The sequence below is a fragment of the Pestalotiopsis fici genome (genome assembly GCF_000516985.1).
Source record: "Pestalotiopsis fici W106-1 unplaced genomic scaffold PFICI_Scf_2, whole genome shotgun sequence".
NCBI classification, from domain to species: Eukaryota; Fungi; Ascomycota; class Sordariomycetes; order Amphisphaeriales; family Sporocadaceae; genus Pestalotiopsis; species Pestalotiopsis fici.
In genome coordinates this window covers 553,759-576,192 of record NW_006917092.1, presented here as the reverse complement: position 1 = coordinate 576,192, position 22,434 = coordinate 553,759, and the positions used below count along the sequence as shown (strand labels likewise).

Here is a 22,434-nt window from a genome sequence, read left to right as displayed (position 1 = left end):
GTAGCGTAACGTAACCACAGCGCCCAGTTATCAACTGATACCAGCGATAACGAAACAAACAGCTCCAAAAGTCAAATGGTACGAGCTCTAAACAGCTGATGTCACGAACCTCGACGTCGCCGTCATAACTTTCTACTGCATCTACCTTTGCGACCATAACAATTCAGCCCGGTTGGACCCTTACTCCTACGTTATTCCTGTCGCGCCATCACCATATTGACATTTAAGCCCTCACATTCGCGACGAGAAGCTACCATGGCAGTATTTCAGAGCAAAAAATTCCGTGGCGCGGCCGACGCTGGCACATTTGCAGCCAAGTATCGCGCTGCCATGGCCAAACACCCTTTTCTACTGTTTGGTCTGCCTTTCATGTCCGTAATTGTCGCCGGTTCTTTTGTCCTCACTCCCGCCGCCGCCGTCCGGTACGAGAAACACGATCGCCGAGTCAGACAAATGACACACGAGGAAGAACTGGGTGTTGGAAAGGGCGGCCGCAAGGTCAACATGAAGGATGAGTACTATGTAAGTTACAATACCTTGCCATCGTCACGGCTGTGCCACGCGACAATACTGACCTTGACGTCTTTTCAGAGACTTGCCGCAAAAGACCTCGACGACTGGGAACAGAAGCGCGTCGAGCGACTGCCAGGAGAAAACGACGGCAGGCTATGATCTGACTCCGTCCCCGATCAGGAACACACTCGTTTTATACCGAATTACATTGATCGATATGCTGCTTCGTGCCATTCCTGCGGACTCTACTTCGAGCGAGACCCCTTAAAGAACAAGTCTTTGCCAGCGGGCTGTGGGCATCAGCGTGCACCAGCTTAATAGTCTTCTCAACTCTACCCGCTGTCCTGAAACACGAACCGTGGTGACCATGTTGATGGCATTTGAGATCATTTAAGCGGCAGGGCCGAATATCAGAACCCAGCATTAGGAGAAATCTACAATGCAGCCCTACCGAAATTCATGAGGGTCCTTACTCTATTATCTGGGCTTTGTTTTGATGCGGGAAGAGCCGCTACTAAAGGGGTTGCAGGGACGTGCAGAAGACAACTCATGTCCGATAGTATATTGTTGGGAGAGATTGGCGGATTTGAAAAAGTCGTGGATCATGCTCGAGTTCTGTCTGCCGACGCACGGAACCATATGGCAAGCCTCGAAGTCACGACAAGGAGGCCCAAAAGCAGAGAGTTCAGCCGACGTCTGCCCAGAGACAAATTGCTGGTTTGATGTTGACACTTGGCGCCCAGAAAAGTACTGTAGGATTATTTATCCGATGAGGCTCCAACAGCTACAATCCCGTCCAACTCATTAGTCCTGTGGATATTACCGCTCGAGCCACAGTACGATCCCAATAGGCAGAAATTTTCCAAGCAAAGCATCTAATAACATCTGTCAACATGAGCGAGGGTCGTCTGGGTGTTTCTTTCAAAGCCGAAGTCAAGGGTAGGATGACTTCCAATATGTCAGGGTGTCCTAGTTGGAACTTTTTAGGGCCCGTTGGGCATTCCCGAATCCCGCCAGTAAATGTTACGGAGCACGCGGCTGACTCTTATTTTCCGTCGTCTTTGTAATCTCCAGCCTGTCTCGATTTGAAACTCCGTTGGCCGTTCAACAGTATTGTCTGGACTTGATCGAGTCTTGGGATCAGCTCTCTGAGCGCTCGTACCACAAGCCAATAAGATTTGGCTGTGTAGGTATCTAGCAAACATATCCGGGCGAATTGCCAAGCATTCACATGTACTACAATTTAATTGTCTGTCTAGACTCTGAACTCCATCTCTCTGCATTGGCATATATGCACAGGAAACAATCAGATAGGGCTCGTCGTCGCCGGTGACCGCCGTGCGGAGGACCCGGTCACATCTGCCGGCGCCAGAGTTGTGAACATGGCCCAGCGAGGTCTAGTTTAGAGTTCAGCCTTTGAGCAGTGGGTTTTACTGGCTTGACACTGGTTGAGTAATGAGTGGGGGAGGCAACAACTTAGCAAGCACTGTTCACAAGGAAGAATTTTTTCCTGTTAGTTTCCGTAGCATCAGAGACATCTTGTCACGTAGTGTAAACTTTGAGCTTGCTTCCGCAATTCGCTAAATCATGCAGCTCCTCGCTTATCAAGGAGACCGTCGAAAAGGATTGAGCCACAGCTGTGTTTGTGTCCTGGTCCAATGCATTATCCAGCTGCATATGATAAGGATCGTGAAGGAGGCTTGCCACATGCCAATAGAACGAGGTCTCGTCCCTAAATGTGAAGTCTCCCTCACGTGGCATAATACTAGATTCAGACGAGCTGATCATCTCCAGCTCTCGGCATCTCCAGTTCTCATCGGCCAGAGCGGATGCAGAGACCCATTTGGTGCGAAGAAAAAAAAAAACACTGATTTCGTTTTCGAGGTTTTTGCCGGAGCAAATGTTAGTGAGCCAGTCAAAGCTTCGGAATTACCTACTCCTCCAAAATTTGCTAGCAATGCGGATCCCAGGGGTGGAAAAAATAAAAGTTATGACTATAGTAGTAATAATGCGGCTCCAGCTCAAATGGAATTGAGGACCCAGTCGGCAATTGCCTGTCCCTTGAATGAATAGTTTATTAGGTACCCTGGAACTGGGCTGGGCTGTCGCTGTCGCTGTCGGCATTCAGCTCGGGCGCCGTGAATGAATTCACAATGGGCTGAATCGCGACCCCGACGAGTGCGGAAGAAAAAAGAAACCCTTTATTGGCCTCGTGATGTCGAATCCGACGTCCGCAATAGGCAATTCCTTCAAGGATCGTGACAACACAGCAGGGCTTAGCCAGCAAGGGTCAGTCATAACCCCCCTGCCAACCCAGATTGTCGGGAAAGCAGGCACAAGAGGCACAGGCAAGCAAGCAAGCAAGCAGGGTCAGCAGTGCAGCAAAGCTGGAGAGTGTAGGATTTCGGTTCAGCACACGTGGCGTAGGCCTGGCAGTCGGCATTAAAATCTCATTAAACGCGTCCCAGTTTTGGGACGTGTCTGCCGTCACTACTATTTTGAGAATACTACATGCTGACGGCAGGACGTTGTGCCCCTGTGTTTAGCCCTGATTGTTCTGTGTATCTACAGAACCAAACCATCTGCCATATAGAATGTCGACGTGTGATGATGATGATGATATTATGCTTGTTTCGACGGCCGCGATTTTGGGTCGTCCAATGTAGCTGGTTGGTCTATCTGCTGCTAGAACGCGGGGACTGTTGTTTCATCAGCCCTCTGCATTGCCTCGTTCAGCTGAAGGTAAGGGCCCTGTACGGAATAGAGAAGCTGATCTGCACCCCCCGTCCTTCCCGGATCTGCGAGATCACCATGTTTATGCTATCATCATACATAGTTTTTTCAGTGTTTTTTCGCCTCTCGTTCACATCACAGCGTTACACCAGATACGTCAAGTCTAGCTTGCCTACTTGCTTGTTCGACACCCAAAGACACCCTCTTGCCCTGAAATCCTGATCCCGCGATGCATTTTCCCGCTACCTTGTATCGCGGACGTAACGTACCGGGGCTCGGGGCCAGGCACCGCCCATTGCTGAGCTTGGTCGGGCTCCCCAATGGCCAGGGGTGAACCTGACCACCATTTCGTATAACGAAAGCCGAGTCCACCTTCACACCCTCCGCCCCTCTCCGAGGCAACAGAGTAAAAAATACTTGTGGCCCAATCATGAGCCAAGGACCGAGAGTCAAAGCTTGGTGCCTGGCGGGTTTGGCGGGCTAGTTGATGAATAGGGCGTCCCACCCCCTGGTAGCTGTTGGCTCCTGTTCGTGAGATTTCTCGCTGCGGCGGAAGAAATGGGAATTTGCTGAACACCGAGCAAAAAAAGAAGCCAGCCCACTTTGATGCCCAGTTCCCACTCCACACACCATCTACCCGGGCTTAGCGGTTCATACTTGACACTAAAATAAGTCGTTGCTGGTGGAAAAGACGGCGACATGTTCGTCGTTCACTAAGGACGACGCCCATGTTTTTTTTTCCTTTACGGCCGGCAAGGGTTGGTTTACTGCAATTATGTCTTGCTGAACAAGCGTGACGCAAGCGTTCGTGGGGTGATCGGATATCTGCCGTGAAATCAGGTGCAATCGAGCACATAGGTGCCCTCTTACAAATGTTGCCATTCTTTTTTGCTCTCTTCCGACGGCCGCAATAAGCTTTGGGGCTACGCAAGTGCGAAAGCGAAATCCTGCAAGGCACCAGGTCTCACATGCTGATGTCTTATGTGATACTGGATGTATGTGTGTGTGAACTTTGCTTCTTTGGGGATCTTCAGGGACGGTGATCTAAACCCCCCGGTCGATATAGATATTAATCCCAGCTGTCCCTGCAACCTTTTTCTTCCTTGGTGTTCCCAGTCACTCGGCGACTGAAAGAAAGACTTTTCTTTTTAAGATCCCACAGCCCTCATCTCTGAACCAGGAAGACCTTGGCCTTGGCCCGCCCACGACCTCCACTTTTACGAGCAAGCCTCATAAGATTACTTATACTACAAATATTTCTACTCTCGCTCCATCCGACTGCCGTGTGCAGTCTTTTCCACCGACGATATCATGGCGCCTGTACTCTTTCAAAAGAAGTCGAAGCTCAGTCTGAGAGAAAAACCCATTACTGTCATTATCAACGAGCATGGTTATCCAAAGCACACCAGAAGTATGAGCACCACCAGTACCGCCTCGACGTCTTCGTCGACCACATCTCACGGTCACAAATTACACACATATGACCCACTATCATTACACCCACCACTCTCACTCAACACGTCTCCCGTCATCGATGAGGAGTACGACGAGGAGAGGCGCCAGAGTGCAGAACAATCACAACTACAACATCAACAACACCAACAAGTCTGCTCCAGCTATGACGACCTAGACTCGCCACTGGACTACTACTTCAACAGCGACGATCGGAGGAGGTCTTACATCTACGACCAACAATCTCAATGGCCACTCAAGGACTGGCAAACAGTGCCTTCAGCCATGGACAACTCGTCCGACGAAGAGGACGTGACCAGACGGGCCATGCCACGAACTACATCGTCATCATCTACCGTCAGCCAAAGGAGGCCACAGAAACAATTCACTGGGCCCCTCGACGAATTCGTCAAGCGTGGCGAATGGAAACGCCGCGGCATCGTCTTTGGCATGGACGCCGAGGCGGTCGAGGACGAGTCGCAGCACTTTGAAGTCAACCCTTTTGAATTTTCCCATTAAGGAAGATTCTGTACCAACATCTTATCATTTTTCTTTTGTCAAACTCACGATGCATACGTTTTCTGAAACGGGAAATCATGGGAGGAAAGAAAGCGGGACATGTCTGCAAAGACAAAAACATCAAAATTTGGCTGGGACTAAAGGGTTTACTGCATTTCCAATGACGATCGCCATGATCTCTACACGGCAATTTTTCTATACTCGAGGGAAATCCCCAACAGAGCTGGGCGGCGTATGGGGGAAAAAGATACCAATTTGCTTTTTTTTGCACACAATAACTTCAATCATAATACAATGTTCACTATTGAGCTACACACAAAAATTTCGTCTCTTCCTGGTCCACATTCATCGTGTATGATTCAATCCCAATTACAAGCGCTTCCAGAAAGCCGGGAAGTAATGGACCATAATAGCAAACGACAGCTAAGAATTACATCAGACGAAAGCGACTAGCATGGGACCCCAAAAGAGCAAGGAAGTAAAAAATCCAATAAACCTGTCAGCTGTGTGTGAATCGTGACAAGGCCAGGGGGTCGAAAGTCCGAAAGTGGTGATGTAATTAACCCCATGTCCGTGCGGTTCTCGGCTTTCTTTCCTTAGCAACTCAAATTCAGCTTGCTACTGCCCGGTTGCCCGGCTTTTAGACAACCAGCTTAGAAAGCAATCAATCAATTAAAATCCCCAATTCCGTGAGCCTGGATGCTAGGAGATCGGCGCCAAGCCCAGCAACAAAATCCTTGGTCGAGATGCGAGAGCCAATCAAGCACAGCAAGCCACAATCGTCGATAGCAGACCAGCAACAGCTCAATCAATCAAAAGGCTTTCCCATCATGGTGATCTACACGGGAGAGTTGCAACTTGTAAAACCCAAAACCAAAGAGAGAAAAAATCGTGTTTCGACTTCTCCATAATTGAAAGCTGGGATGGGAACTTATTGGCTCGCTAACATACTTCTTCTATACGTGACTTCTGTGCAGGGCCACTCTTCTTCAGATTGAAACCTTCTCATCTTCAAACGTGTGCAATGTAGGTAGGGGCCGGCTTGCTCAAAGTCAATTCCAAGATGGCCGTTGTTTTGGATCTGTCGTCGCCACCAACTCCCCTGTATCGAGAGACATTCTGAAGAGGCACTCAACCCAAGACACCAGCCGTTGTCTCGGGAGCCCGTTTGGCACAGAACAAGATCGAGAGGTTCCCGGCTACACGGGATACCACAGGGCGTATTTTATGACCAAGGTTTGCTGCTAATGCCAGTCATTGCTCTTGGGTTTCGCGCTGTCTCTGCTGCTACGGCATCCTTACCTTAGCTGGTTTCTCTTTGCTACGCACGAGAATCTCCCAGGCTACGCAAACCCATCTAAACCTAAAAGCACGCCGGCGCCCTCCCTACGAGCTGACAAAGGGCAGCAGCGTTGGGGGTCACCACACACGCACCCATCAACGGGCCACCCCATAGATGCATGGTCCAACACTTTATTTCTTACACTTTGGGGCCATCAAGATAAAGAGGGTGCGTCGGAGAATAACAACAATACTCAATAGACTTTGGCCCTGTTATCTGAAACGTAGCAGTCTGGACTTCAGACTTTGCGCCTATAAACTTACAAATCTGTCTCGACATGCCATTATGCCAGGGGGAGAAAAAACATCTAGGCCTCCAGACAATGACCGACTCAAGAAATCGCAGTAGTCATGAAAAAAACTATATTCCTCTTTCCCATTTTTTCCGCTCTCAGGAAATATTCGGAGAATTAAGCCATCTCCTTAGCTTTCGTAAATCAGTCCACACATGCCTTGGACGGGCGCTCGCTATTTCCTGCCGCACAGACTCCAACGACTTTGCCTAGACCGACTATAGAAGCTCGCGGGGTAAATATCGTGCTATGTGATTGTCTGTTCTGTTGCGTGCTGCGAGCTGCGGTGGGGCCCTCCGAGTCTATCTTGTTTGTGATCGTTCCTGGGCCTGCCGAGAGATGGCATGATTGCTGCGATCGAGCCCCCTCTGCTGCTGCCGCTAGAGGGCTATCCGGTCTATCGGTTTTTTTTACTCAGCCTTACTACATTGCGGTAGATCATGGTGATGGTCATGACGCCTCCCGGGCAGTAGGCGAAGGCCGTTGACACGAATCAGTAAACTGCCCAGGAAAATCATTCCGCTCTCAATTATGTCCGGAAAAGGGGAACATTGTTGACTACTCCAGAGTCTACCCGTTTGACGGATCAGCACTAACCGCCCTTATTGGCGACATTCGCAAGCCCGTCGTAAGCCATGCGGTTGCCATTTTCGGAGAATATGAAACGATGGAATAGACTTAAGACAGACTTGAGAGCATCTGGGTGCCTCTCGCGTTATCAGAAATCTCGATCCCGTTACAAAGGGGCCTTGGATGACTTCATGAAGCCGTTATATCCATTCGGCTCGAGGGAGCGATTATAGTCCCAGCATCGAGATATCGGCGCTCAACTTCCGCCCCTGAATCATCTCTGCCAACACTCTCCCAGTGCCAAGACTCACTGTGAGCATTGTCATCAGTATTGACTCTTGAAATCCTTTTCCATCAAGGCATATCTCACAGAGACATTTCCAACAATCATAGATGGCAGTGGAAACCATAAAGACAACTTCAAATGGAGTGGACTGCAGAGATACACTTACGGCTAATTCCCCAAGGTCCATGGCCTGCAGCAAGATAGACACCGCCGTCTGCGCCTGGCCGTGTAGTGACGCCCTCACCTAGACGCGTGTCCGGAATCCTGCCTATAATGGGCGATCCGCTACTTGTCGTCGGGCGAAAACAAAGCCCTTCTCTGACGATCTCTATTTGTCCGCGTCCCAATATCTCACACGCCGTTGCTCTAAGTTGCGCAATCGCGGACTTGGAGATACCGGACCTTGAATCTGTCGCCAGAAGTGGTAGAGGTTCTGTTGCCGAGTTTAGGCCTGCAATGTAAATGTGGCCGCCGGCGCGGGAAAATATCTCAGGTGAGTAACCAGAGCCACCCGACACAAAAACAGCGTGGCATCCAGCTTGTGCTTCGTACCCGGCCGTCCAACGCGGAGACTGTATGACGAGCGAGTGACCGGCGAGGCTCGATATAGGAAGCTTGAGCTGTGACCGAGGAAATAGAGCCGCAAAGACCTGAGGTGACCATGCTCCGGCCGTAATAACTATGTTCGTGCATGGGATATCGGATTCCGTGCCCGATCTGGTGTCCATGATGCGCACGCTCGATATCTCATTGCGCGTATCCGTCATGACTGAAGTGGCCTTGGCCGGGTGGTGTAATTTTACACCAGATTCGAGGCACTTTTGAAGAAGAAATCGGGACAGTTGTAAAGGGTCTCTGGTCAATGATTGTTTCAGCCGCGAGCCCCGAGAAACGCTTATGTATATCATCGGCACGGGGCAGAAGCCCGTATCGGTGGAGAAGCACAAGTGAAAGGTTTGACCACAAATACTTCATTGCAACACTTGATCTGCGACTTACACTTGTGCAACAGTCCCCTCTTCACCAATAGCCTCAGCTCTCCCGCCGTCGCCTTGGTATAACCAAGGTGGTGCAACGCCATTGCCCCCAGTCCTGCTGGCAGCTTCGGCCCTGCCTGCAGCAACAACCGTCTGGCCTTTCATTGTTCCAGGACTGAAGCTGATGGGCGTGCTACGCATATACCCCCATTTCTGCCCTCCGTCCTCGGCCTCGGCGAGCTTCCGGTGTTCATCAAAGCTGAGAGCACCGAGTCCCGAGGTCTGGGATGAGAACCAGTCTCGGGCGAGAAACCCGCCTGCATACCCCGACGCCGACTCAAAGAGCTCCGGCGAAGGGTCCACGATGTGGATTGAAGATGGAGTCTGATGCTGGCCCAGATAATACGCCGTGGACGCACCAATGATGCCGGCGCCCAACACTACAGTCGAGGAGGTCATGACTTGGCTTCGACCTCGCAGTTTGATGTTTGGTGTCGGCCGGATTCCTCGGATATGGGTCACACTTATGGGGATTAAGGCCCCGATGAGAAAAGTAATTACCTCAGGTAAAATTGTCAGCCTGCGTCAGGATTATCACACAAGAAGCCGAGTCTCGGCGAGTGAGGGCATCCCTGAACCAGGAATCTCCTGGTGGACTATTATTGCAACTATCGAGTATATTTAAATGAATGTGAATGATGGGATATAGTATGAAGTAGTGATTTTTCCAATATGATAGCAAGTTAAAAGATTTGTTGTATTGAATTTTTTGATGTTTGAAGGGCCACCTACACTTTGCCTATAAACTTCCCGTTATTACGCCATACACAGATAATACAAGGCCGGCGGTTGGTTGCCCCTCCTAGCCCCGCGATCGGCGGGACCCAACGGCGACTGGATGGATCCCTTCCCTTTGCTTGTTGCGCTCAAAGGTGGCTCTCGTCGGGTTAAGCATCTTCCTGTTAATTCTTGACGGTTCTGCTTTTCTATTTCACTCGTCCTTCTTCTACCGTCTGTAGCATAACAACAAACAGAGACTACCTACTCACCAATTCCAAACAATCCAAAAAGAGCAAAATGTCATCCAAGGCCTTCATCGTCACCGGCGCGAGCCGAGGTCTGGGTCTCGCCATTGCCCAGATTCTAATTCGTGCTTCTCACAAGGTCTTTCTTGTGGCCAGATCAGAGTCGGGTCTGCAGAAGATCAAGAGCGAGAATCCGTCAAATGTCGAGTATCTGGCAGCTGACCTGGCCGACTTCAGCGTGAGCTATTCATGAGACACTTTCCACGGATCTGATCGCTCACTCATTGGACTTGCAGACATCACCCAAGGTTATTGAAGCAGCTGTAAAGGCATTCGGCAAGGTTGATGGTATTGTTATTAACCACGCTGTCTTGACACCACTATCTAAGATTGCCGATGTCGATATCGAGGAATGGAGACGCTCCTACGACATCAATGTTGCGAGTCCACTTGCCTTGGTACGTTGAGCTAGCTGACATTGCATGACCATGGTGTACTCATTTACCGTCTTTTACAGGTCAAGGCAGCGCTTCCCGAATTGAGAAAGACTAAAGGCTGCATTGTATTCGTCTCATCGGGCGCGTCAGTGGGTGCCTACACAGCTTGGGGCGCATACGGCACTGCCAAGGCAGCTATCAACCACCTCTGCGCCCATCTTGCAGTCGAGGAGCCGGCCATCACGAGTGTGGCCATTTCACCAGGCAAGGTTGATACCGACATGCAGCAGCAGATCAGAGAGCTTGGCGGTGGCCATATGACAGACAAGGACCATGCCAGCTTCATCGAGGAACATGCGAGTGGAAAACTACTCAAGCCGGAACAGCCCGGAACAGTAATCGCAAACCTGGTGGCTGGCCCCCCTAAGGAAGTGAACGGCAAGCACCTGAGGTTTGTCACATTCACCCAGCAAGATTTACAAATACTAACCGAAGCGCAGATGGAATGACGACCAGCTGAAGAGCTTCCAAGCATAGAGCGTAAAAGTAGAGCATAACGAATACCTGTTGTCATTAATTAGCATATGCGATTAGAAAAGCATCAACTAGAAATGAAAAGTGATAAAAAGCTTCAGTCGAAAGATGAAAAGGCTCTATAGTATATCCACATGTAGATTCGGCTTTAGCATGGAATATAGGTTCGTCATCACAAGCGGTGCATAATATTAAAAGAGAAGAAAAATTTAGGCCTACCTTTCGGAATGAGTCGTTGCCGGTGATCTATGCGACCATTTGACCTGCCACAAGCCTAATTGCGTCTGTCAGCACCGATGTCGATGTCCATCTTCCAAGCGCCAAAGGCACTTAATGAACGTCGCGATCAGGCTTCGAGATTGTTTCCTCTTCGCACGAATGTCGGTATTCGATAGTACTTCAAGCAAAAGGCATCACATCAGACGTTGATTGAGAGGTGGGCAATTTAGCGCGAGGGTGGCATGCAGAGACCCTGAATCGAGAGATACCTAGCTAGAATGCCTCGTTAGCCAGGACTGTCAAATGGCAGGAATAGCAACAACGCGTGGTGTTTTGGTGCTGTATCAGTTCATGTCTATTGGCTAAGACGTGTCAATCAGCATTCCTGCCCTTGTCGGAGGCAGGTAAGACTGGGGCGACAACTTGTTCATCATGCAAAGAAAGTGCAAAGGTGCATAAGTGACTTACCGATGGAAGCAGGTATCTCAGCTTTTTTGTTCTGAATCGTTGTTGCGTGATATGGTGAACAAGATGCCGATGAGGCATCAGGTAGCAAGAGTTTAGTCCATGGCGACACGATCGAGGGTGGTGTTGGCGATCGAGGATTGCTGTTCACGATCCCAAAAAAAAGTTTTTGTGTTGGGAGAAAGAGCAGAAATTTTGTGCTTTGGAATTTTCAGTGGAATTGAATGTTTTGAAGCTCGGCCAGGAAGCTGCGCCACATCTGATACTTCGGGGGGCGCCAACCTAGTGTCAGCCACAGCCAGGCCGCAATCTGGCTCGCTGCCGCCGGATCCCTCCCCACCTGCCAGCCTTCAGGTACATAAATGGCGGCTGATCCACTGGCATCTGCGCGCCTCTGCGCTCCTGGAAATAGACCCCGTTTCTGATATTGACTTCACACGACTGCATCACAACCCGGCATTTTACTGTCTGAACACCAAACCTACTCTGCGTTTTCAACAAAAAGAGGTGCATCAAGATTTAAGGTCATAAATTCAGCCGAGTTTATTCCTATACCACCTGCAGTTCGCACTCTGCTAGATACGCGTCTCTGCGCCAAACATGTCCGACCACGAATATGGAGGTAAGTCTTTTGCTCAGTGCATCTCATCCAGACCCAGCCCATCGGGAGCTTTTATACCATGTGCACTGCGGTTGCACCGACTCGCCTTCCATGACTTGGTCAATCCAAATTATCCACGAAAATCATCTCTCTTGCTCTCACATATAAAGCTGCTGCTGCTATTACGACATGCGCCGATGCCAGTACATATCCATCCTCTCGACGTTCCATATTCACACTTGGTCCCTTTGTTTCTTGTCATATCCCTCAATACCACGTGGTCCTTTGTCACCTTCTTGAGTGGCTCCTTGAAAAGGCGACAGCAGATCAACAGGCATACGAACGACTCCCATCAAGACATTGACCCGACCCCAAGCACGGATGACATACTTTCACCTCTCTCTGTATTGTAAATTCTAATCTTGACTGTAGGCAATGATGACTTGTCTCTCCCCAAAGGTATTTCATGTACTTTGGTTCAGCTATCGTCTATCCAGCTGACCGTTTCTAGCTACGGTCCAAAAGATCGTGACAGAGATCTTGCCATCTTCAACCGGCTTGAGCTTTTCTAAAGAGGCCAGGGACCTGCTCATAGAATGTTGCGTGGAATTCATTACACTGGTCTCTTCAGAAGCCAACGAGATTTCTGAGAAGGAAGCCAAGAAGACTATTGCATGTGACCACATCACCAAGGCTCTAGAAACACTGGGCTTTGAGGAATACGTCCCGGCAGTCCTAGAGGCTGCAGCCCAGCACAAGGAGACGCAAAAGGTCATCAAGAACATTGTGAGTGTCCCTAGAGTCCTGAAGTGCTACACAAATGCTAATATTCTACTCACAGCGAACAAATAAGTTCGAAGACAGCGGCATGTCGCTCGAGGAGTTGGAAAGACTGCAAGCGGAGCAGTTTGCTCAAGCTGCAGCAAGACACAACTAGTGGTGGTTGCTCACCATGAAAGAGGAAGAAGAAAGAACGAAAGAAAATAAGAAAACGGCGCCAAGGCAGGCGAGTATGCGCTCCAGCGATACCATTCGTATTCATTTCGACGGCAAGGCATGGCAAAGGCGTTTTATTTTCACGTGAAGGCATGGAGTTTGTAGCATTGGCGTTTAGAGGCTTGCTGTTGAAACGCGAGCAAATGAATGATTACCCTCGGCTATCGAGGCCCCCTTAATCATTGTCTTTTCGTGTGACTTCTTTTGGGGTTTCATCTCGACTTTCTGTTGTGCAATGGCTCGTATAAGCTAGTTGGATCATCTGGGATTAGAGCAAGAAACATGTGTAAATATTTCGACGGCTAACTGGCAAGAAGGCACTTCTCAAGAGGTCAGCAAGAATGATGAAGGGGTAGAGAAGTTCGCCGCAGTTAAAAGCCACAACTCTGTCCGTTACTAGCCACACTTATCACCTGGTGAATCTGTCATGTTATAGTGGGCGGAATATAAAGAGCCAGGCGCGATAGCCTCCCCATCTCCACCGAGTGCCGAGTCCCTTGACCAGAGTCTGTTCAGGATGGGCATAAAGCTAACCCAAGTTATGCAATGATGCTTTTCACGAGTCACTTGGCTGACCGAAATTCTCTGGACCTGAACCCTGCGCGAATTTCCGTCATAATTCTGATTTCGTCATTGGTTGACAGCCTCAGTTAGGGCTTCAGGGACATGGAGATTGCGGATGCCATGTGGGGATATGATATAGTATTCGGTCGGATTTTTTTGTCGGTAGGGGGGGAGCAGAACTAGATCGCTGCATTCAGAGGTTAGCCAGTTTCATTTGGTTTGTTGATTTTGCGCGCTCTCCTAAGGCGGAGTTCATGTGGGAGGATGTGTGATTGTTTCTTTGGTTGAGAATAGCAAAATGAAGTAATATCGTGGGTTGCGATATAATTATCGAGGGATGGGACTTCATATCCATCAGAATGACGACCCATGGCCAATGCCAGGAGATCTCTGAGGTCGAACTCAACAGCTGCAACCCCGCCGCATGATGATGTATTTTCACGAGTCGAGCAACCTGGGTCTCTATTTTAGTGAGGGGCATCCAAGACGCCTGAGCTGCTGCTTCTGCTGCAAAGTTTTGGGCGAGCTCCCCGCTATTGATAGCGATAAGGAGCATCAGTGCAGCAAAAGCCACAAAAAAGTGGTGCAACTGCGTCACACCTGCCCGCCAAACTCAACTCCAATCGGACCTTTGGCAAGCAACGGTCCGTCAGCTTAGGTAGAGCCAGGTGAGACAGTGTGTCTCATCTGGGCATGTTTGTCTTGGTCTTCTCGGGCTTCCAAAGGTGGAAAAGCAGCAATAGTGTAACAACAATGAAGTAGTAGCACCATCTAAACATCTCATATTATTCCTGTCATCCGGCTTCTTTCCCTCTCTTCCTATTGAAACCATTCTTGCTCATACAAGCCTCTCATCATCTCCTGACCGTGGCGCTCTCGAACCATCGTCTTCCATTTACAAGGGTGTTGATATTTCCACATCACCCCATAAGCTTCGCTTGTTCACCACCCCTCCAGCTTGGCGAGTTGGCGCTCCCGGTCCTTGCTGAGACTTAAAGCTGCCACCCTCCTTTCGTCTTTGGACATCTTTTTATGATATCCCAAAACCTACTTGACTTCCTACCTTTCCCATAGAACGAAAGCTCACCATGGCGCCGCTTACCACCATGGCGCCTAAGAAGAAGATTGCCGTCATGACCTCTGGAGGTGACTCTCCAGGCATGAACGCCGTTGTCCGCGCTGTCGTCCGCACGGCCATTCACATGGGCTGTGATGCCTTTTGCGTCTACGAGGGTTACCAGGGACTCGTTACCGGCGACATCCGCAAGACCGATTGGAACGACGTGCGAGGTTACCTGTCCGAGGGCGGTACCCTCATCGGAACCGCCCGGTGCATGGAGTTTTACGAGCGACCCGGTCGACGACTTGCCGCCAAGAACATGATATTGAAGGGAATCGATGCTCTTGCCATTTGCGGTGGTGATGGATCTCTTACCGGTGCAGACAAATTCAGAGCCGAGTGGCCGTCGCTGGTCGACGAACTCGTGTCCGGCGGCGAGCTCACTGAACAGCAGGTCGCCCCATACAGGCACCTGAACATTGTCGGCCTGGTAGGATCCATTGACAACGATCTGTCCGGAACTGATAACACCATTGGCGCTGCTTCAGCCCTTTCCCGAATTTGCGAGATGGTCGACTACATCGAGGCCACTGCAAGCTCCCACCAACGTGCCTTCGTCATTGAAGTCATGGGCCGACACTGCGGTTACCTCGCCCTGATGGCCGGTGTTGCAACCGGTTCCGATTTTATCTTTATTCCTGAGAAGCCCAGAGACGACAACTGGCGCGAGGATATGGTCAAGATTGTGAAGAAGGTATGTCCTACGGTGTCCATGGAAATGATTGTCCAAATGCATTGAGCTGACCGTACGCAGCACCGAGAACTAGGAAAGCGAAAGACCATTGTCATCATTGCCGAAGGAGCCAAGGACAGACACGGTGAGAAGATCACTTCTTCGATGGTTGTCGACCTGCTCAAGGACCCCAAGGGCCTCAAGCTCGACACCCGTGCCACAATCCTCGGTCACGTTCAGCGTGGTGGTCCAGCCGTCGCTCAAGACAGAATCCTGGCAACACTGCAAGGTGTTGAGGCTGTCAAGACCCTGCTCGAAGCGACGCCCGAGTCCGAGACCTGCTTTATTGCCATCACCGAGAACAAGATTGTCCGCAAGCCTTTGATGGCAGCGGTCAAGGCAACACAAGAAGTTGCCAAGGCAATCGAAGCTCAAGACTTTAGCAGGGCCATGGCTCTACGAGACACGGAGTTTGCTGAAATGTACAACTGCTATAGCCTCACAACTACTGTTGGGCAGGACGAGAACACCAAACTTCCCGCCAACAAGGTAAGTTCATCTACATCCCTTCCATCGACTTCATGCACTAACACATCACAGCGCATGCGCATTGGTTTCATCAACGTTGGTGCTCCCGCTGGTGGTATGAACGCCGCGATCCGAGCCGGTGTTGCTTATTGCTTGAACCGTGGCCATGAGCCCCTCGCTATCTACAACGGTTTTGCCGGCTATGTGCGTCATCACGATGATTCGCCATACAAGTCCGTGCGACCATTCAACTGGGTCGATGTGGATGACTGGGGCAGAAAGGGAGGCTCGGAAATCGGTACCAACCGTGAACTCCCCGAGGAGACTGGCATGGACCTGATTGCTGCCTGCATCAAGAAGGACAAGTTTGATGCGCTTTTCCTGGTTGGAGGTTTCGAGGCATTCCACGCAATTTCACAGCTGCGAAAGGCCCGGGCCAAGTACCCTGAGCTTCGCATCCCCTTCACGCTGCTGCCAGCCACCATTTCGAACAATGTTCCGGGTTCCGAGTACTCGCTTGGTTCGGATACTTGCCTCAACGAGCTTGTCGAATTCTGCGACAAGATCAAGCAGTCTGCCTCAGCTACCCGTAGACGAGTTTTCGTCATTGAGACCCAGGGTGGCCGCTCCGGATACATTGCTACCCTGGCCAGTTTGGGTGTAGGAGCAAGTGCCGTGTACATTCCCGAAGAGGGTATCAGCCTAGGCATGATTACTTCAGATATCGAGCATCTAAAGGAGGTCTTCAGAAATGACAATGGACAGTCTCGCGCCGGACGTCTGATCCTGGTCAATGAAAAGGCTGACAAGCTCCTCACGGCCAAGCTCATCGCAGATCTGATTCGCCACGAGGCGGAGGAGCGATTTGAAGCCCGTGACAGTATTCCCGGCCACGTGCAGCAGGGTGGTGTCCCATCCCCTCTGGATAGACACCGAGCTGTCAGACTCGCAATCCGATGCATTCAACACCTTGAGCAGTTTGGCCCCTTCTCGGAGGCTTCTGCTAGCGACAGCCCACTGAGCGCATCCGTCATTGGTATCATGGGTGCTGCCGTCGTCTTCTCGCCCATGGAGACTTTGGAAGAGAAGGACACTGACTGGAAGAACCGTCGCCCTCTTGCAGCTCACTGGCGCGACATGAAGGACACTGCCGATATTCTCGGTGGACGACCTCCGTACGAGAAGCCGCACGAGGCCCTCCGAGGCTCTGTGGCCAAGGACGCCAAGCGCGGGCTTATATGATTACATACACACTTCTCAAATTTCCCGGGATCACGGCGCATGGGCCTTATGGGTTAGAGGTATAAAAATGGGTTTTAGCGAATAATCAGGTAAATGAAGACATGTTCATCTCATCATTATTGAATAGGACTGGCTTATGGCGCCTCCCTGTAGTGACCTTCGCCAACCATTTCATGATATCTAAAGTTTTGTGGCATTTCCTGTGCTGCTGGGGCCCCTGTTTCAAGCTCGCCTGGCTGTTTCGGTGTCACATGTGGTTGACTATAGTATGTTTCCCAGCCGTTTGACTGATGATATGCAGTTTGGTCCAATACGCCATATGGTGGGTACGCTGTTTGCGGAGATACATGGTTTGGATATGCCGCTGTTGAGTAGCCCATGTTCGGTGTCGGAGCCATGCTGGACCCTCCTGCAAGTGTACTTCCTCCAAATGTTGATTCTTTATTTCGACGCTGCTGCCTCTTGCGGAGGAAGAAGAGGCCACCAAGGATTCCTACAACCGCAACAGCGCTCATGCTCACTCCAACACCGACGCCGACCTTGGCGCCCGTGGACAAGCCACCACTGCTATTGTTGCTGCTACTGCTCGAGCTACTGCCATCGCCGTTGCTGTCGTCAGTCGACCCCGACGAGTCGCTGCCACCATTGCTAGTACCCCCCGAGCTGGCGGTCGAGTTGGCGTTGGGCAGGGCGGCAGCCGCAATGGTCCAGTCGAGGCCGTCGCCGTTGAGCTCGACAATCTGTCCCCCGCTCTGGTAGTACACGCGCAGCTGGCCATTTTGCCCGTCCGAAGCCACGGCCAGTTGACCGCGTGCGGCGGCGTCGGGGCTGGGCCAAAAGGTGGCGTTGGGGGACGCTTCGATGTGCCACGCATCATTGCCGGATTGGCTGGCTTGGTGCAGCGCCGAGTCCGTCCCTATGTAGAAGATGGAGCGCGTACCGGAGTGGTGCGTGGACACGCCCAGGGACGACGCCGTGCCGTCCCAGGCGGGCAGCGTAAAGTTGGCGGCGCTGGTCGTGTTGAGTGCGATTGAGGTTGCGTTGGTGGCGTTGGTGACCAGGTCACCGGACAGCGGTTGTGGGAATGCGGCTTCAGAGCTGTGTTAACACGTCATATATTCCTTGTCCAGGATGCAGAATAGGAGGACCTACAGATATGCCACGAGTCGTCGTCGAACCATTGGCTGATCTCGATGTCTTGGCTGCCCGTGGCCGCCGCCACGGTGATGTTGCTCTTCTTGCCGCTGTAGACGGCACCAATGGCATTGCCCAGGCTGCCGTCCTGGGTCACAGCGCCAATATCGTTCCAACCGGAATCGGTAGTGTACCCAATCTGCCGAATCGTCATGTCGGTGTCGTGGTAAAAGACGCGGTACCCGCCCGTCGACCCGAGCAGAACCGCCGCCAGCCCGGTGCCAGTCGCCACCGACGGCGCGTTGCCCGAAATGATGTAGTCTCCCTGGCTCAGCCAGTACCCCGTATTGGGATCGCATTTCAGATACGAGTTGACGATATTGTCGTTGGTGTCTTGGTAAAAGATGGATGCCCAGGTGATCTTGGAATCGTACCAACCGGTGCCCGCCAGCGCGGTCCCGTTCCTGGGTTGATACTTGTACAGAGGCGCAATGATGGTCTTGTCCTCGGGCAAGATGGGCGTGTTCTCGCTTGTGCACAGGCTGTATCGGACGTGGCTCGTCTCGTCATCTTGGAGCAGCAAACTAGGTCCCAGATCCGTGTACCAAGCCGCCAGCGAGCCAGCTGCAGCCCGAGTTGCGAACAGACAGACTGCTGCCAAGACCCTCCTCCTCGGTGCGAATACCATGGTGATCCTACTCCCCTGTCCACTTAGGTTGAAGTTCAATCGCACAGTGTTCTCATGCCAAGCTCAACTAGAGACGGATGATAGTTCAACCATGGAAGAAGATATCAAGGTAAGAGTCACGATAATTGAAGAAACCAATTTTCAAATGCTACCACGAAAGGCAAGTCCAGAGAAAAATGGTAGCGGCGACAGATAGTCGTAAGACGACCATATAAATGATTGATTAATGATATCAGAGGCAAAAAGGATGGGGGCCAAAGTCGCACAAGGTTTTGAGAGCAATGGTACGTCAAAGGATTTGACCCACGGTCCCGAATGAGTGCAGACTATTTCGAGTGATCTCTTGGATCTTCAGGTCCTTGCGAAGCCTGCAGATATTCCGTTTCAATTGGGCCTTTGCTGGCTTTCTTCCGTCCAAAAGGACCCATGCACCACGGCACGCTTATACAGGGTTCCGAATCCTACGTTCGAGAACCGGGGACACGGGAGAGGGAGCGCTGATCCGCACGCACGCACAATGATCTTTGGCTGATGCTATCCCCTTACCATTCCTATCTTCCAATAAGACGACCCCGAGCATGAAAAAAAGGATTCAGCATCAACCTACTGTGCATATTGTCAACTCGCCTTTCTTCGGTTGGACTGCGGCTTGTCTTGCTTTCTCCAAATGCAATCCGTGGTCCCTGAGCAAGGATATTTGATATTACGGCTGAACATGCCAAGAGGTAAGGGACGGGACCCTCTGCGGCAATTGGCTTAGCACCGACTCCAGTGTAGCTATTTTTGACCTACTCTGCCTATCATCGCTAGGAAGCCCCAGTAAGCCTGAATGTACAGGTTGACAGGCTGCCATTTTTTCCTTTCTCCCCTCGGGACTGTGGGGATTTTTTTGACTTGTTTTTAAACTTATTTACCAAGACTTTCCAAACCTGGCGGTGAAAATGTTGAAAAAAAAAACAGAGTACTAATTCATCTACCGCCTTGATCGGCATTCGAATCATCGTATGTAGTAGGCCTTTAGCGTCCTATACCATCCACTGGTTGCCTACATTAGTGCTGATTCAACACGCTGATCTCTCATCATTGCTGCCTCCTTGATCGTCAACTGCTGCTGAAGATTACAAATGATTGCTCTTGTAGTAACTATCTAATCAAATCAATCATGACACACACGCGCGTGCTAGGCGCAAATATTATGTCTCTTTAGCAGTATCCGACAATGATTTAGGCCCACGTCATCCATCAAAACATGGCTCATTTTAACACCAAGGGAATAGGTATGTACACCTTTGTGGCACTGGACACTGAGCACAGACTCTAGCGAACAATGTCGCGATTTTGTGCGAAGCTCTTTCATATACGTATATCATCCCGACATCATTTTTGGTTCTTTTCATATCTTCACGTCACAAATCCATCCTTAAAAAACGACCGGGGCCTGCTTCGACGCATCAGAACGGCACAGTCAGATTGCCGACTTCTGCAACGGATCGTGCCCTGGTTAGCCGGAGCTTTGGCCACCAAAGGTCCAGCATTTCATCTGGTTTCCTTTGGGTCTTTCTCATTGCAGAATGAGTCCTAGGCGTAGGAGGCATTGCGGTTCATACCCACAAGAACAAAAATGACCACGAGTATATGTGCAAAGTGTATCTCTATGCGTCTGCCCTTTTCGCTACATACACGGGCCACGAATTAGGCACCATGGTGAAGTAGGCCATCCACTTCCATGGTTTCGATGGGTCCACGAGCTTGAGGTCGTAGTCACGGATAATCTGTTGAGTTGTCAGTCTAGAGTCGAAACCACGTCCGGACTTGGTCCCCCCAAAAAAGAACTTACGGTCGCGCAAATCTTTGAAAGTTGCATCCGGGCAACGTGCTGGCCAGGGCATGCATTGAATCCAGCTCCAAACTGTAGGATATCTGTCAATTTGGAAACGCAAAATCTCCATTCCGTCGGTCCATGACTTACAGGTATCCAATGCTTGTCGAGCACGGAGGTGTCATTGACTAGCCAACGTTCTGGGCTCCAGTCGTCTGCATTGTCGCCCCAGAGCTCTTTGGAGTGGTGTAATACCCTACAGAGATCACTGTCAGCAATTCTTTTCTGCACAACACTCATCATCCGGACTTGACAGGCTCAATGTCTTACCAGGGGTTGATGGACAACGTGGTGCCCTCGGGAAAAGTCCGCTCGCCAATCGTGAGGCCACCTTTAGGCGCCACTCGTTGCAGGCCCATTGGCACAGGGGCGTGGATGCGTAGGCCCTCCTTGATACAGGCTTGGAGGTACGGTAGTTTCTGCGTATCGGCAAAGGAGATGACCTTGTCGCCGCAGCGTCCTTGTTTCCGGGCCGCGTCAATCTCGGCGCGGGCTTGATCGTACGTGGACGGGTGAAGGATCAGGTGGTAGAGAATGCTCTGGAGAGCGCAAGTCACGGTGTCGGATCCCGCTGCCACATTCGTCGTCGTCTGCGCCTCAATATTCCGCAGGTTGGTCCGGTCCGGGTGGTCTTTTAGGTAGCGGAACCAGTGTGCGATGATATCAAAGCGAGCATCGGGGTTCTTCTGGCGCTCCTTGAAAGCCGTCATGGCCGTGTCCATGAGCATGGATCCCGGGTTCAGGCCGAGAGTAGTCACCACTGGATTCCCCAGCAGCAGCTGGGCCCAACGAAACTGAGCCACAGGGGTTCCGATGGATTCCTGTGCCAGATTCTTGGCGATGCTGTTACCCAGGTCCTCTCCCTTCTCAATGAAACCAAAGGGCTTGGAAAACAAGACCTCGCCGACCACGTCAAAGGCGGTGTAGAGGAGAAACTTGTCAAGATTCATGCGGTCGCCTGATTCGGCGTATCGATCCAACCAGCCGCACAGTTGCGTGATGAGCGGGTTGATATCCTCCTCGTACTTGATCACGTTGGATTGCGCATAGCCCGACGAGAAAGCTTTGGACCTCTCGATTTTTTCCTTGGGGTCCAATGTCGACATGGGCGTCTGGTATCGCCAGTCCGGGATAGCAGAGATGTTGTAAAACACTCCCTAGGTGTGTTAGCAGCACATGAGAAAGCGCTCGAGTGTTCTGGGAGAGGCGCACCTTTCTCAATGGATTGAGGAGAATCTTCCGCACGGCGTCGGGGTGCGTGACGCTGACCTCGTTCGGCGCCATGCGGATAAAGTTGCCATGCTTTTCGTGCAGCCGGCTCAATTGTACATTTTGGTCTCCGGCAATGATAATCTTGACGTGCCATAGCCGCGTGATGGAGGCCCAAAATGGTCCTGGCAGGTCACTGAGGGGCGAAAAGTACCGGCGCCATGTTGCAACTGTGATGACCAGCAGTAGGAACACTGTAATTACAGCAAGCACATAGGACTTGCTATCATCAGGAGTGCGGAGCTTCTCCGTCGTTGTATACATGAAATTGGTCCAAGACATGATCGCATTCAGATAGGCTGACGAGAGCTGGATTGCTTTCTTCACAGGACGTTATGTCTGCCCATGGCAAGATTCAAAATTCAAACACCCTGGT

At 51.0% G+C, this 22,434-nt stretch overlaps 8 protein-coding genes across 8 annotated transcripts; 5 read left to right on the top strand and 3 right to left on the bottom strand.

Moving 5' to 3' along the window:
• Positions 1-255: 255 nt before the first annotated feature.
• Positions 256-672, top strand: PFICI_02338 (Cytochrome c oxidase assembly protein cox-16; the record flags this gene model as incomplete). Its single annotated transcript, XM_007830919.1, has 2 exons — positions 256-522; positions 592-672. 2 exons carry the CDS (start codon positions 256-258, stop codon positions 670-672), a joined length of 348 nt encoding a protein of 115 aa, XP_007829110.1.
• Positions 673-4,557: 3,885 nt separating this feature from the next.
• On the top strand, positions 4,558-5,217 carry PFICI_02337 (uncharacterized protein; the record flags this gene model as incomplete). Its single annotated transcript, XM_007830918.1, has 1 exon — positions 4,558-5,217. One exon carries the CDS (start codon positions 4,558-4,560, stop codon positions 5,215-5,217), a length of 660 nt encoding a protein of 219 aa, XP_007829109.1.
• Positions 5,218-7,648: 2,431 nt separating this feature from the next.
• On the bottom strand, positions 7,649-9,143 carry PFICI_02336 (uncharacterized protein; the record flags this gene model as incomplete). The annotated part of the gene is made up of 3 exons (XM_007830917.1): positions 7,649-7,731; positions 7,874-8,562; positions 8,707-9,143. 3 exons carry the CDS (start codon positions 9,141-9,143, stop codon positions 7,649-7,651), a joined length of 1,209 nt encoding a protein of 402 aa, XP_007829108.1.
• Positions 9,144-9,761: 618 nt separating this feature from the next.
• PFICI_02335 (uncharacterized protein) lies at positions 9,762-10,683 on the top strand (the record flags this gene model as incomplete). Its single annotated transcript, XM_007830916.1, has 4 exons — positions 9,762-9,947; positions 10,006-10,167; positions 10,227-10,597; positions 10,647-10,683. The coding sequence occupies 4 exons, from the start codon at positions 9,762-9,764 to the stop codon at positions 10,681-10,683; spliced, it is 756 nt and encodes a 251-aa protein (XP_007829107.1).
• A 1,281-nt stretch (positions 10,684-11,964) lies between these two features.
• On the top strand, positions 11,965-12,902 carry PFICI_02334 (Negative cofactor 2 complex subunit beta; the record flags this gene model as incomplete). Its single annotated transcript, XM_007830915.1, has 4 exons — positions 11,965-11,986; positions 12,398-12,424; positions 12,477-12,751; positions 12,807-12,902. The coding sequence occupies 4 exons, from the start codon at positions 11,965-11,967 to the stop codon at positions 12,900-12,902; spliced, it is 420 nt and encodes a 139-aa protein (XP_007829106.1).
• Positions 12,903-14,613: 1,711 nt separating this feature from the next.
• Positions 14,614-17,088, top strand: PFICI_02333 (uncharacterized protein; the record flags this gene model as incomplete). Its single annotated transcript, XM_007830914.1, has 3 exons — positions 14,614-15,339; positions 15,400-15,867; positions 15,919-17,088. The coding sequence occupies 3 exons, from the start codon at positions 14,614-14,616 to the stop codon at positions 17,086-17,088; spliced, it is 2,364 nt and encodes a 787-aa protein (XP_007829105.1).
• A 134-nt stretch (positions 17,089-17,222) lies between these two features.
• PFICI_02332 (uncharacterized protein) lies at positions 17,223-18,910 on the bottom strand (the record flags this gene model as incomplete). Its single annotated transcript, XM_007830913.1, has 2 exons — positions 17,223-18,178; positions 18,241-18,910. 2 exons carry the CDS (start codon positions 18,908-18,910, stop codon positions 17,223-17,225), a joined length of 1,626 nt encoding a protein of 541 aa, XP_007829104.1.
• Positions 18,911-20,562: 1,652 nt separating this feature from the next.
• PFICI_02331 (uncharacterized protein) lies at positions 20,563-22,340 on the bottom strand (the record flags this gene model as incomplete). The annotated part of the gene is made up of 5 exons (XM_007830912.1): positions 20,563-20,682; positions 20,748-20,819; positions 20,880-20,985; positions 21,060-21,946; positions 22,002-22,340. The coding sequence occupies 5 exons, from the start codon at positions 22,338-22,340 to the stop codon at positions 20,563-20,565; spliced, it is 1,524 nt and encodes a 507-aa protein (XP_007829103.1).
• Between the last annotated feature and the right edge of the window lie 94 nt (positions 22,341-22,434).